Source organism: Cryptococcus neoformans, chromosome 3 (assembly GCF_000149385.1).
Source record: "Cryptococcus neoformans var. neoformans B-3501A chromosome 3, whole genome shotgun sequence".
Lineage (NCBI taxonomy): Eukaryota > Fungi > Basidiomycota > Tremellomycetes > Tremellales > Cryptococcaceae > Cryptococcus > Cryptococcus deneoformans.
Window position 1 is genome coordinate 469,146 of NC_009179.1, and position 12,500 is coordinate 481,645.

Sequence of the window (12,500 nt, forward strand, 5' to 3'; positions counted from 1 at the left end):
AATTGAAACTTCTCGTCCGAGCCCCAGTACCAGCCAAGCCTTCACCCTCCCCGCTGGGTATACCCCGTATCTTGAGAGCATTGATCAAGTTACAAAGTCGAATCTCACCCCCATGCGTCTTCCTGGTACACTCACAACGGAGGACTTTACTCGTGCTGTGGCGGTTGCTACCGTTAGTGCTCTCAGGCATCAAGGGTCAATTGTTGAGTCTGAAAGGAAGCGTAGACACGTGGTGGGTGAAGGTCCAGTGGGCGTGGAGCAGGGAGGGGGGGTAAGTAAAGAGGAAGAAGGGCATGAAAAAGGTGGTGGACATGAAGCGCCAAGCTGGACCAGAGGCGTCAGTGCTGGGGTTTTGCTGGGTTGTACCATGTTGTACGCAATTATTGCTGGTGAGTTATACTGTGAAATGTAGTTGACGAAGGGATTCTGACGATTATCTGCAGAGATCTTGGTGGACGTGGTAGACGTTGTGCTCCATGGATCCGGTATAGACGAAAAGTTTTTAGGTTTGACACTTTTTGCGCTAGTGCCCAACACGACAGAGTTCATGAACGCAATGTCATTTGCTCTCAATGGTAACATTGCTCTCAGGTCAGTTTATGACTTGCGGGATCAACCATTGCGCAGAAATACTAATGGTAATGATAGTATGGAAATCGGTTCCGCGTATGCTTTACAAGTGTGCCTGCTCCAAATACCGGCAATGGTGGCTTTCAGCGCATTGTATCAGCCGGAGAAGATGGGCGATGTCATCGATACATTCACGTAGGTCCAACCCCTCAGTTCACATAGCGTGCGGTATTAACGATCGCTAAAGCCTCATTTTCCCTCGTTGGGATGTGATCGCCATTATCCTTTCTATCTTCCTGCTCACTTACACCTATATCGAGGCAAGGAGTAACTACCATCGTGGCTCAATTTTGGTCCTTGCGTAGGTTTTTCACTCTAGTCAGTTACAATACCCGTCATTGACCGTCGTTATAGCTATATTGTACTCATCATGGGGTTCTACTACGCTCCTCCAAGGGCCCAAGACGATACCGACCATGACACCATCTTTGGACAGGAGAGTCTGGAAAGCTTTAACGCGGGCTGGACAACGGCATTGACGAAACTTTGGGTGTGATAAGCCTGTCGATGGATGTGATATGGAGACAGATGCAGTATGTGTGGAGAGATGAGAAGATTGTCGCCAAGTAGTGTGGAGATGCGGAACTGTCTTCTTGTGTAATATATACGCTTCATATAGACCGATCAATGATACATACGTATCTTATTTGATAGTACCAATTTATACAGTAATCGATAACGAAATAATCACGATGTGATAGCTACAATCCGGACAACCAAAGGGTGTATGACAAGTGCAGAGCATGAAGGGAAAAGATGATAAATTTCTGCGCCGTCGCACCAATACTCCTCGCTGAAGGATCATATATCCCGATGGAGATCAACATTTCAGTCAATGAGGGGCATTACGTAATCTCAACCGGCCTCTTGAGTTTCCCGACGAGTGACTGAAATTGGATTGCACGCATCAGTCGCAATATTGTACTTCATTCAGTTCTTCACTTGAACAAGACGTTATTGTTGCATCTGATAACATCAGCCCTACCGACATGCCTCAAACCCAGTCGTCGTGGCAGCGTCGCTTTAGGCGTCTCTTCTTTTTCGTCGGCACCGCGTCCACCTTTTATCTCTTGAGTTCATACCTCTTGGACCGTCTCAAGGAGAATCGTCTCCGCGCGATCAAGGAAAAGAGACATAAGGACCTGTGAGCATTTTCACATTGCGTCGTATTAATGGAGCTGATCCAGCTACAGGCTCAAAAACCACTTTACTTCTCTCATCTCGAGCATCTCCTTCACCCTCTATGCACTTTTGCCTACACTTCAGCCGCAGGTGTTCGAAGCTTACCCTGTGGAGAAGACCTCTCAGGCTATGCAAGGGACAGCTACTACATCAGCCTCATCAACCACTACAGGCTCGACCTCCAGTATCGGAACTAGCGAGCCACTGAATTCACTACATCTCTACGGACAAGGAAGTCAGGAGTTAGAACCGCCAAAAGAAGCAGTTGATAATCAAAGTCCCCAGTTCAGCCCTTCAGTCCCTTTGGTACTCACAGTAGATGAGAGCTGGGCCAGCGAGTTTCAGAAAAAAGATAATGCAGGTGCGGAAGCAGAGACGGAGAGTGGGATTATGGTTGGCGGTTCAGTCGGAATCCCAGAGATCGACGATGGGGTAAGCTATCAATTTGTAGTACAGAAAGAGGGACTCCTAACATTTAAATCCCCTTCAGTTGTCTTCCACTGTTTCGCAGCCTATCTCATTACCAGCTACCGACACAACCTCCGGCTCCCTTTCTCCACCCTCTGATATGTCATCATCCGCGCAGCTCGGTCCATCTCCTCCATTGCTGAGGGACCCCACTCCTTCTCCACCTGTTCTGACAAAGAGCAAAAAAGAGCTCTGGAAAGAGCTGAAGTTACAGAGTATGTACATTACCGTCTTCCTTCACGGCGAAAAGCCGTCAATTAACATGATATGTTCCAATTCTAGGTATTGCTCGAACGATTACAACCGCTTATCTGCTACCTATGCTCTATCTCCTCACCTCTTCCCAACTATCCATCCTCGCGCGGAACACTTACCTTAATGACCTCGCATCCGAGAACTCCCACGCCAAGGGAACCTCTAATCTTCGCGGAGTGCAAAGCCACGACAATGAGAACGAATATGATGAGGATGATGATTATCAGACTCCCAGACGTAACGTCTCAGAAGCTACTCTCACAGGACTTTCTGCCGAACGACCATTGAAGAAAGACAACAAAAAGGCTACTGGCTGGTTCTCTTCCTTCTCCGTTGAATCAATGGGTCTCACCGAGTTTGTCGAAAACCATGCTTCCTTCCTCCCCAATCCCGTTGACTATCTTCCTGGTACAATAACTTCGTACCTCCCTTCATTTCTATCTAGCCGTCAGGGAGATGACCAGAAAAACCAGGCCCAGAGGATCGGTGAGGTTCAAGCTGCTGAGATGGCGAGGCAAAGGAGGATTGAGGAGGAAGAGGCTGAGAGGTTATTTTTGAGTTATTCGTGGTGGTTGTTGAATGAAGGTTGGAAAGGTGTGGCGGAAAGGGTTGACCGGGCTGTCGCAAAGGTGTTTGGATCGTAAGTGGTTTATATTAACTGCGAAGGATAAATGGAAGACGGAGGTTGATCATGTCTATTCACACTTACCCAGAATGTTACTCAAGAAGGAGTTGAGCTTGCACGATTGGGAAAAGGCGATCAAAGAGGTTCGGGCACAAGTGGAGATGGATGAAGCCGCAGAATCTGGACCAAAGTTGTTTGAGTCAGTATTTTGTTTTTCTTTCCTGTACGTAGCAGAGATTAATCAGGATAATTTTAAGCTTCACCCCGTTCCTCTTGCCCCTCAAGCCGCCAACATCTCTGCGAGCTCCTTTCCCACACAATCCCTCTGACCACTCTTCTCACCTTGTTTCGCTTTTTGACGAAACGCTTACTCATATTTGCTCCGCTGACGGACGCTATCTCTTGGAGAAAGGTATAGCCACATTGACTAAGAGCCTGATTAACAGTCTCAAGGAAGAATGCTACGCTCTTGAAGCAACTTCGCAATCGCAGAGCGGGTTTGAATTAGAAGGAAGAAAGAAGCGATTGGCTGAGTGTTTACCAGTGGTTAGTAGATGGGGTAAAAATATATGGGAGAGTGTGCCAGATAGCGGGGTGGAGGAAATGTTGGCTGTGTCAGAGTTTGAGGGCTTTGCAGCGATTATCTTTGGCGACTGGGCCGGAAAATAGGAGGGCAGAGGTTACGTGGTATACGGCGTTGTAGTGTAGTCTGCTGTTTACATAATTACTCATGAGATTCAGTTTAGTCATCCCATCGGATTGCATTGAAATGAGAATAGATACATCTTTGGTAGCTATCGTCGCTTCAATTTTATACGCTGTGCCCGTTGTTCATTTCTTGACGTTTTAGCAAGATACTTATTAAGCATATGCATTCCTCTGATCAACAAACAAAGCTTTACAACCTGTTTACTCGGGGGGACCAGCGGGGATGTTAACCTTGGGCTACAAGCACAAGTCTGTTAGAGACATGTTTCTCTCATCTGCCAGCCAGCAAGACTCACGTTATAGAAGAGGGACTGCATACCCCAAGGGAAGGGCTTGGCTCGCATGTTCATGTAGGGGTAGACGGGCCTCTGGGAAAGGTCCTCGTCGCTGTGAGCACTGTGGGAAAGGGAAGTCAGTCGCTTTACCGGCCAGTGGTTGGGCGAATAATGCGTGGTGAGGTGATGTCTGTCTTCCGACTCTTTCCGTGCCTGTCATCCATGACGCGCCCTAATGTCCACTTCAAGCACTCTCTCGCACGAAGCATGCACCTCACCACCCCTTTTTCTATGCGGAGGAAAAAAGTGTTATACTTACAGGTGCTCAGCGTGGGCGGCCTCAATCTTGTAAGTCCAGAGGCCACCGACGATGATACCGGGGATGCAGACGTAGAAAGAGATCTTTCGCCAGAGGTCAGTGGTCTCTGCAAAGTATGCGTTAGTACGTGCTCCTGTCCGTCCTCCACCTTATTCTACTCCCATCCCCACCGGTTCTCCTCACACTACGATCCCACTTTCCCATCCACGTCGCCTAGACTCTCCGAAATAGGCAGCAGTACACTCACCAGCAGCGTGAGCCCTGATGGCGGTCCTCTTGGCGACGAACTCGTTCTCACCGGCGGCAGCGGAGGTAGCGAAACCCCTAGCAGCGGGGCGGACAGCACGGGCAGCGAGTCGGAACATCGTTTGTTGTTTGTTGTGTGAGCGGTGAGTGGAGTCAAAGGTCAAAAGTCAAAAGGGAATGGATGATTATTACCGTCTCCAATTGGGCAGCGAGCGAGCCATCGAATCACATGCCCGTTTTCTTCCGCTAGAGGATGACTTACGTAAAGGAATTTGGGTTGTTGATGAGCTTAAACGGGCGCCCACGTAAGCACTCGCCACGTCAGAAGAAGGGAACGCGCCGGAAGAAGAAGCAGCTGCAGCAGCGACAAGTTGAGACCACGACAAGAGTGTTACTGCCACTACTACATCTCCATCCTCCTGCTAATACCACAGGGCACACTTCGCCTGCCTAGCTACGATGCCGGGCATATCCTATGACGAATCCGGCTCACTCGCAAGCTACTTCGGAGTCACCTGTCTTACTCTCGTTCTCATCCCCTGGACACTCTCGACGCTCAGGCCTAAAAAGACAAGTGCGTAGCATTTTGTCACTACTTGCAAAAATTATCGTTAACAACGCAATAGAGAAAGCACAGCCAATATGCCCCTGTACAGCATGTCAGCAGGCTCCTGCTCGTGTGGAAAAACTTCAGCGATCATCCCGTCGGTCAGCCGGTACCAAGCGTATCTTCCTCTTGCTCTCGGCATGGGTATTACTCGGTTACCTCGTGTACAGCTTAGCAACAGCCCCCAAGATACAGGGCGGTACGGTCTACAACCCTTTTGAGATCCTTGGATTGAGCAGCTCGGCGACTGAGAAGCAGATCAAGAAGCATTACAAGAAGTTGTCTTTGCAATTGTACGTATTCCATCATGTATCTTTGCAGTAAAGCTAATGACAATCCATGTATAGCCACCCTGACAAGCTCAAGCTTGCCGAAGGTCAAACCATGGAAGAAGCAGAGGAGAAATACATTGAACTTACCAAAGCGTACAAATCATTAACCGAAGAAACGACTCGAGAAAATCTCGCCAAGTATGGTAATCCTGACGGACCTCAACAGAGAGAAGACAGGATTGCTATCCCTCAATGGATTGTTGAAGGATCAAACGGTGTCTGGGTCTTGGCTCTGTATGGGCTAGTCCTTGGTGGTGGTATTCCTTGGGTCGTTGTGAGTGCTTTGATAAAGTATGTCGTTTTGGGACGCACTAACAATGCATTAGGGTCGATGGTGGTTCACTCAACGTCGACTCACTCGAGATAACATTCTTAACGCCACTGCGGAACGCTTCTTCCATTCTCTTGCCGAAGACACTGACTTTACCAACCTCATCGCCCTTTTGGCTGGTTCCCTCGAAGTCGCCGCCGTTGTTGGTGGTAAGAAGGTCAGCAAGAAGACTAAAAAGGCCAAACAAAGTAAAGTTGAAGAGTTGGAAGCCAAGATCAATGAGATCAAAGAGCAGAACGGGATTGAGGAAGACCCTTTGATGAAGGTAACTAGCAGGGTGGGAGTGACGAGCGGTGCTGATAGGAGGGCGAGGGCGTTGATTTGGGCTCATCTGTTGAGGATTGATCTTGATGATGCAGAGATGCGCAATGGTCAGCTATCTAACAATCGTAAAACATCTCATGCTAACGTCATCGTAGACCAACTCGCCGTCTTGCGTGTCCTTCCTCCTTTGCTCAATGCTATCACCAACATTGCCCTTGCTCACAACTGGCTTTCCGTTTCTCTCAGATGTATTCAACTTCAACCCGCTCTTGTTCAGGCTATGCCTCCCTCTGTGTCTCCTCTCGCCCAACTTCCGGGCTTCGACTTTGAGAAAGGATTTGAGCAGCAGATCATCAAAAAGGCCGAGGGCGACAAATGGTTGGAGAAGTGGGTCAGGGTTAGGGAAGGATTTGATGAAGCTTTCAACGTGGCAAAGTACTGGCCGAGATTGGAAGTAATTGGTGCCGAATTCAAGGTGGATGACTCCAAGGTTGTCACACCCAGCTCTATCGTATCTCTCACCGCCAAGGTCCGATACGTTTACCCTACCACGGCTCTCTCCTCCAGGGCAAAACCTATTCCTATGCTTCCCAAGTCGGAACTGGCCAAGTTGGAAAAAGGAAAGGAGGAAAATGGAGAGGCGAAATCAATTGAGGACGTAAAGGAGGCAGTGAAGGAGGCAAGCGAGAAAGAGGAAAAGCCTACGGTGAAGGAAGTGCAAGAAAAGATTGTGAAAAAAAAGGAGGCAAAAGAAGTGGTGAATGGCTTTGCCCACGCGCCTCGATGGCCCCAGGTAAATTACCCTTGCCACTTGACACTTAAATTGGCTGACATGTATCCCAGCTACGCAAGCCTCAATACTATTTCCTCTTGGGAGACACTAAGCTCAACAAAGTCATTGTGCCCCCTGTCAAAGTCACCGACATCCCCCTTCCTTCTCCTGATGGCACACCTTCAGAGCCCAAGGAAATTAGCTTGCAATTCCAAGCTCCTCCTCAAGTTAACTTGTACTCCTTTGTCGCACACTTGAGGAGCGACACCTACCTTGGTGAGGATGTTCAGGTGCCAATTATGCTCAAGGTGGAGGAGCCTCCATCGGAATCAGATTCTGATGCCGGTGACGACATTTCGGAGCCAGATGAGGATACGCTTGCTGGGCAGATGGCGATGATGAGGGGAGAGAATGTCAAACCATCCAAGGTGCATGGTGGAGAGTATGATAGTGAAGAAAGCAGTGATGATGTAGATGAAGCGAGTGACGACGAGAGTTCGAGCGACGATGAAGGGCCAACAAGGGCAAGGGCATATAATGAGGATAGTAGTGATAGCGATTAGAAGCACAAAAAACATCAACTTTCTCGTTGCATGGGGGCTACTATACGTATGGCAGTAGCGCACAATTTGATAGGTCTGTAGATCAGAGTTTCATGCATGATAAATACCATGTTGATAGAACGAGCCGGCCTTCTTCTTCTTATCGCTCACATCCGACACAGAGGGTGCAATGCTGGACCTCTTCGACGACATGCAGGGTGATTTAGACGCCTCCAATACATTAACAAAGAAGGAAAGACGCCTTGAATAGAAGGCAGGAGCGCGGTACGGACGTGATGCTTTTTTGTTACGCTGGCGACTTGGCTGCTGGAGAACGAAGAGCAGAAGACAAACAGTTGAGGTTGTCGCGTCATCGGCGGAGAGTGCCACACAGCGTCTTTGGGTGAGGAGTGGATCGGCGTTTGCGAGGTAACGCCGGGTGGTTGTCGCTGGTTGAGTTTCGGTGGGCTAGCCTTGCTACTCACTCACGTAACTGCCACAGACGCCCGTCCATCCATACTCCTTCCTTCCTTCCTACCTACTCCCGTACTTCTTTTCCCCTGACCACTCTCGCCAGCCGGTACACGTCAACCACCATCATTCAATAACCCCGCGCAGGGATGGACATTTGATCCTTCCCTTCGAACAAGACTTACAGCAACATCCTCTCTTCCTCACTCTCTCTCATCCGACAATCACCAGCCCATGTCAATCCCTCCTCCCGGCCTGGGAGGCGGGGTCAGCAGAACAGGACCGCCTCCGGGATTTGGCGGCGGTGCGGCCCATTCTCCAGTTAGCGATGCGAGTGCGGCCACCATGGCGAGCAATGCCGGCGTTGCGGGAAGTGTTGGCGGGGGTGCCGGTCGAAGAGACGGTCAGGGCGGAACAGCAGTGATCGTTAGAGCACAGATTGTATTCTTGTTAACGACTTTTACGGAAGATAGCTTTGAAAAGGCCTCAGCTGAGATCAGGACGGTGAGTGTACAGCTCGCGTTTTGGATGACTGAGCGTGTCAATACATGTCACAGATAACTGATCTATAAACCGTAGCTTGCGTCTACCAATGGGCCGGAAATGTACCACCACTTTTTAAGGCGAGCGGTCGTGGTCGCCAACCCAATTATCCAAACTCTAATCCAGCATTCGAATCAATACAAGGATGACCCTGCCGCGCCTCCTCCTCAGATCCCTACTACGGGTCAAGCTGCGCTTGTATGGAGATTGCTCGTTACTGAAGCAGCTAGGGCAGCTAGGGATGTGCAGCTCGCGCCCCATTTCTCCTTCATCATGCTTTCCTCCTCCCCATCAACTCCTCTTCCTTTGCCCTCTCTTCGATTGTTCAACCTCCCTCCTGCGCTGCTCTTCTCTCTCTCAGCATACACACTTGCATCACCTCACGTTTTCCCGCAAAACCACGCGTCTTATCCTGTTTTCCATGCCATCCTCGCCCAGACCTTCCAGCCTACTATGGAGCTTCTACGATCGCCAGGTGTTCCATTCTGGATGATGAACATCCCTGGAAGAGAGCCCTTTACCGACGATTTGACTTTGCAGGAAGCCAGAACTTTGATCCTCGCGCTCTTCCCGAGGGCCCAGAGCCCTACCAGCGGCACCGCTTCTCGACCTGCTACACCTACCAACCCGACTTCGCCACATTCTTCTCCTCTCAACTCTCTTCAACGTGCGACCCTCCTCACTTCTCTCACCGTCAAGTTTTCGTCTCCCGCCATCATCCTTCAAACTTTATCAGCGTTATCCCCAGGTGGACCGCCTCGGTCGCCTGGCAGCATTCCCCTTGAAGACATCTTATTCGAGCTGGGTGAGAGTCTTACCCAAGATGAGGGCACTGTTGAGGCTGTTGTGCAGAGATGGTGGGTCTCTTGGTTGTTTGAGGGCTCCCCAGAAGATGTCAGGCGAAGAGTCACTGAAGAAGCGTGTCACGTTGTTCATGGTCTGTGTGAGGGATTGCCACTGGGGCGTGTCGTAGATCTGCACGGCGTGATCAAAGGAATGTCGGCGATCGTAAGTCCATTTCGTCTAGTTTGCGGAGTTGTAATTGATGAAAAATCATCTCTAGGATGCTATCTCCTGGCCTGATGTGGTTAAGTCATTTGACACTCCGATGACCATTGCGGCATATCCTTCCTCTATTCCCCTCCTTGTTTCCCTCATATGTCTTCCATCACAGGCGCCCGTTCCACCCATGGCTGGTCTTTTGCCAGCTCACCTAGAAGCACCCATGTGGGAAAACATTTCTTCACTTCTCTCTGTGTTGACGCACCTTACGAGCCTTGCGCCCGACGCGATGCCCATCTTCACTATGCCATCCGCTCCTCCACCTTCAGTCTACTCTCGTATTGTCGATCCTCCGCCTTCCGAGCAAGTGTGGAGCAAGGCTGCTCGTCAGCAGGCGAGAGATTTGCAGGGAGCCGGGTTGTGGAATACTTTGGGTTTGATCCAAGTATTGGTGCATGCGTGTGCTTTGGCAGAGATGGACCATAATTCAGACAGAGAAAGGGAAGAGAGGGCGGATATTGGCAGGAGAGCTACAGAGATTTTGGAGAAGGCAGCCAAATTGGCGCCAGAGTTGGTTTTGATTGCGCTAGAGAAGCTTCCAGTGAGTTTGAACGGGTTAGATGCTTTAAGTTCTTTTTGCTGACTTATTTGCAGAAACCTCTTCCCTCCCCCGTTGTCGTTCAACAGACTCGTCTTTTGGCGATGTACTTGTCAACTAAACCTAGCGATATCACGTCATCTGCCCTGGTATTCCATCAGATGTGGGAAATAAACCCTGAAAATCTTTTGTCGGTCTTGCTAGAGTTCTATGGGGAAGATGAAAACAATTTGGGAAGAATTGTGGAGATCGGTTCAGAGTTGAAGGTGAGTTAATTTATGTGACGGGCGCCGCTAACGCTGTAGATTCTTGGCAAACTTTTGGCTGTTCAGGATAATCTTCACTTTGTCCTCGATGTGGCCGCTTTGGCATCTAACAGAGAGTTGCTCAACTTGGAGCGATGGTTGGCGGATGGGATTGAGGTTAAGGGAGAAGAGTTCCTCGAGGCTATCTTTGACTTCGTTGAACATAAGATCCGTCTTGAGTTTGAGCATCAGCATCAACCCGAAAACGCGCCCCCTCTATTGTTCACTCTCGGTCCCACTGTATATTCTATCTTCATCCGTGTGGTTCGCAATGCTCCTAACCTCGCTCGTGAGGACATTGCTCGTTTCAAAAACCTTCGAACGGATATACTCATCCTTCACCCTCGTCTTCTCAACCTCCGACCGCATAGCAAGCAAGAGCAAGGTTTCTCTGAAGCCAAATTCGCGAAGGATGTTGTTGATAAGGTGGACAAAATCTATCAACGAATGTATGGTGGACAGCTCAAGTTGGATGACGTGGTGGAAGAGCTGAAAGCTTTCCAAAAGTCGGATGACAGCAAGGAGCAAGACATTTTTGCGCACGCACTTCACTCGCTCTTTGACGAGTACAAGTTTGTCAAGTCGTATCCTCCCAAGGAGTTGACCATGACTGGTCTCCTTTTCGGTGCCATCATTGACTATCGACTTGTCAAGGACACTCCGGCGTTTGTTGCGACACGATACGTCTTGGATGCTTGCAAGACTTCTCCCCATGAACCCTTGTACCAATTTGGTATCACCGCTTTGAGCGTGCTCCGTAACTCTCTTGTTGACTTTCCCGGTCTCTGTCGATCTCTTTTAGAGATTCCTGCTCTTCATGAGTCTCACCCTGTTCTAATCAATGACATTCAGCAAGCGTTGATCGAGAGGGAAGAGTTGGACCTTCAAGGAGGCGTCAAATTGGCGTTTCCTGCTCTCAAATTGCCTGTGCTTATTGAAGAGGGAGATGACGAGTTTAAAGAGCCAGAGACTGGGAAGAAAGACGCCATCATGTTCCACGTCAACCAGATCGCTCCTACCAATTACGAGGATAAGGCTAAAGCTTTGCTCGAGCTATTTGAAGACCAGTATTCTCGTTGGTTCGCGCACTACTTTATCGACGTCCGAGTCAGTCTTGAGCAGAATAGGCATGAGATCTACTTGCAGTTGCTTCAAAAGCTCGGCTCACCTCTTCTCGACCGACACATCCTCTGGGAGACGTACAGGAAAGCGAGAGAGTTGCTCAACTCGGAGGCAACGATTAACTCTGCTTCAGAACGAGCGGTTCTCAAAACGGTGGCCATGTGGTTGGGCCGTATCACTCTTGCTCAGAACAAGCCAATCAGGATGAAAGAGCTTTCCGTAAAGGATCTCTTAATCCAAGGTTACGACACCAAACGACTCATTGTTGCCATTCCCTTTGTCTGTAACTTGCTTGCTTCTTGCAGAGATTCAGCTGTCTTCCACCCGCCCAACCCTTGGTTGGTTGCTATTCTTAGACTTCTTTCCGAGTTTTACCACTTTGGTGAGCTTAGACTCAACATGAAGTTCGAAATCGAAGTTCTTTTCAGCAAGCTCGGTATCGAACTTGACTCCTTCGAGCCATCCAACCTCCTTCGCATGCACGTCCCACCACCCCCTGCTCAGCCCGAGATCCCCAACCGACTCGACCTCGAGCTTCAACGTGCCACAAGCGAACTTATGAATGGTTCTCAGCGACTTGGAGACTTGCCTGGCAACGAGGCGTATGCTCGCATCCAGCAGTTGCAGACTGAGCAAGCTGTACAAGCCGCTCAGGATGCGTTGGCGCGTCGCGTCGATGAGCTTATTGCTCAACTTCCCGAGTACCTCGTCTTCAACCAAGATTACCCCATCTTTACCGCTCCAACTCTCAAGCGTATCGTGCACCACTCAATCGACAGGGCCATTCGTGAAATCATTACTCCTGTTATCGAGCGTTCTGTCACCATTGCTGGTATCTCTTCTCGCGATTTAATTCAAAAAGATTTTGGTACCGAGCCGGATGCCATTAAGATGCGCCAGGCG

The 12,500-nt window shown here is 49.5% G+C and overlaps 5 protein-coding genes across 5 annotated transcripts in view; 4 read left to right on the plus strand and 1 right to left on the minus strand.

Annotated features, from left to right (window-relative positions):
- Positions 1–1,126, plus strand: part of CNBC1680 (hypothetical protein) — a gene marked incomplete at both ends in the record, with an annotated part of 4,906 nt that extends 3,780 nt beyond the window's left edge. The window contains 5 exons of the mRNA XM_771584.1: positions 1–389; positions 444–591; positions 649–765; positions 818–931; positions 985–1,126. The exon at positions 1–389 is cut by the window's left edge and continues 392 nt beyond it. Of these exons, the coding sequence (XP_776677.1) occupies positions 1–389; positions 444–591; positions 649–765; positions 818–931; positions 985–1,126 (910 nt within the window). The remainder of the gene's footprint in view (positions 390–443; positions 592–648; positions 766–817; positions 932–984) is intronic.
- Positions 1,127–1,619: 493 nt separating this feature from the next.
- Positions 1,620–3,829, plus strand: CNBC1690 (hypothetical protein; the record flags this gene model as incomplete). Its single annotated transcript, XM_771585.1, has 6 exons — positions 1,620–1,774; positions 1,824–2,244; positions 2,303–2,495; positions 2,563–3,175; positions 3,249–3,359; positions 3,418–3,829. The coding sequence occupies 6 exons, from the start codon at positions 1,620–1,622 to the stop codon at positions 3,827–3,829; spliced, it is 1,905 nt and encodes a 634-aa protein (XP_776678.1).
- A 240-nt stretch (positions 3,830–4,069) lies between these two features.
- On the minus strand, positions 4,070–4,827 carry CNBC1700 (hypothetical protein; the record flags this gene model as incomplete). The annotated part of the gene is made up of 4 exons (XM_771586.1): positions 4,070–4,105; positions 4,165–4,264; positions 4,463–4,568; positions 4,710–4,827. The coding sequence occupies 4 exons, from the start codon at positions 4,825–4,827 to the stop codon at positions 4,070–4,072; spliced, it is 360 nt and encodes a 119-aa protein (XP_776679.1).
- Positions 4,828–5,167: 340 nt separating this feature from the next.
- On the plus strand, positions 5,168–7,577 carry CNBC1710 (hypothetical protein; the record flags this gene model as incomplete). Its single annotated transcript, XM_771587.1, has 5 exons — positions 5,168–5,282; positions 5,335–5,608; positions 5,663–5,921; positions 5,974–7,035; positions 7,086–7,577. The coding sequence occupies 5 exons, from the start codon at positions 5,168–5,170 to the stop codon at positions 7,575–7,577; spliced, it is 2,202 nt and encodes a 733-aa protein (XP_776680.1).
- A 684-nt stretch (positions 7,578–8,261) lies between these two features.
- The window catches only part of CNBC1720 (hypothetical protein), a gene marked incomplete at both ends in the record, with an annotated part of 7,153 nt that continues 2,914 nt past the window's right edge, over positions 8,262–12,500 (plus strand). Inside the window, 5 exons of the mRNA XM_771588.1 lie at positions 8,262–8,531; positions 8,607–9,578; positions 9,634–10,173; positions 10,227–10,436; positions 10,503–12,500. The exon at positions 10,503–12,500 is cut by the window's right edge and continues 921 nt beyond it. Of these exons, the coding sequence (XP_776681.1) occupies positions 8,262–8,531; positions 8,607–9,578; positions 9,634–10,173; positions 10,227–10,436; positions 10,503–12,500 (3,990 nt within the window). The remainder of the gene's footprint in view (positions 8,532–8,606; positions 9,579–9,633; positions 10,174–10,226; positions 10,437–10,502) is intronic.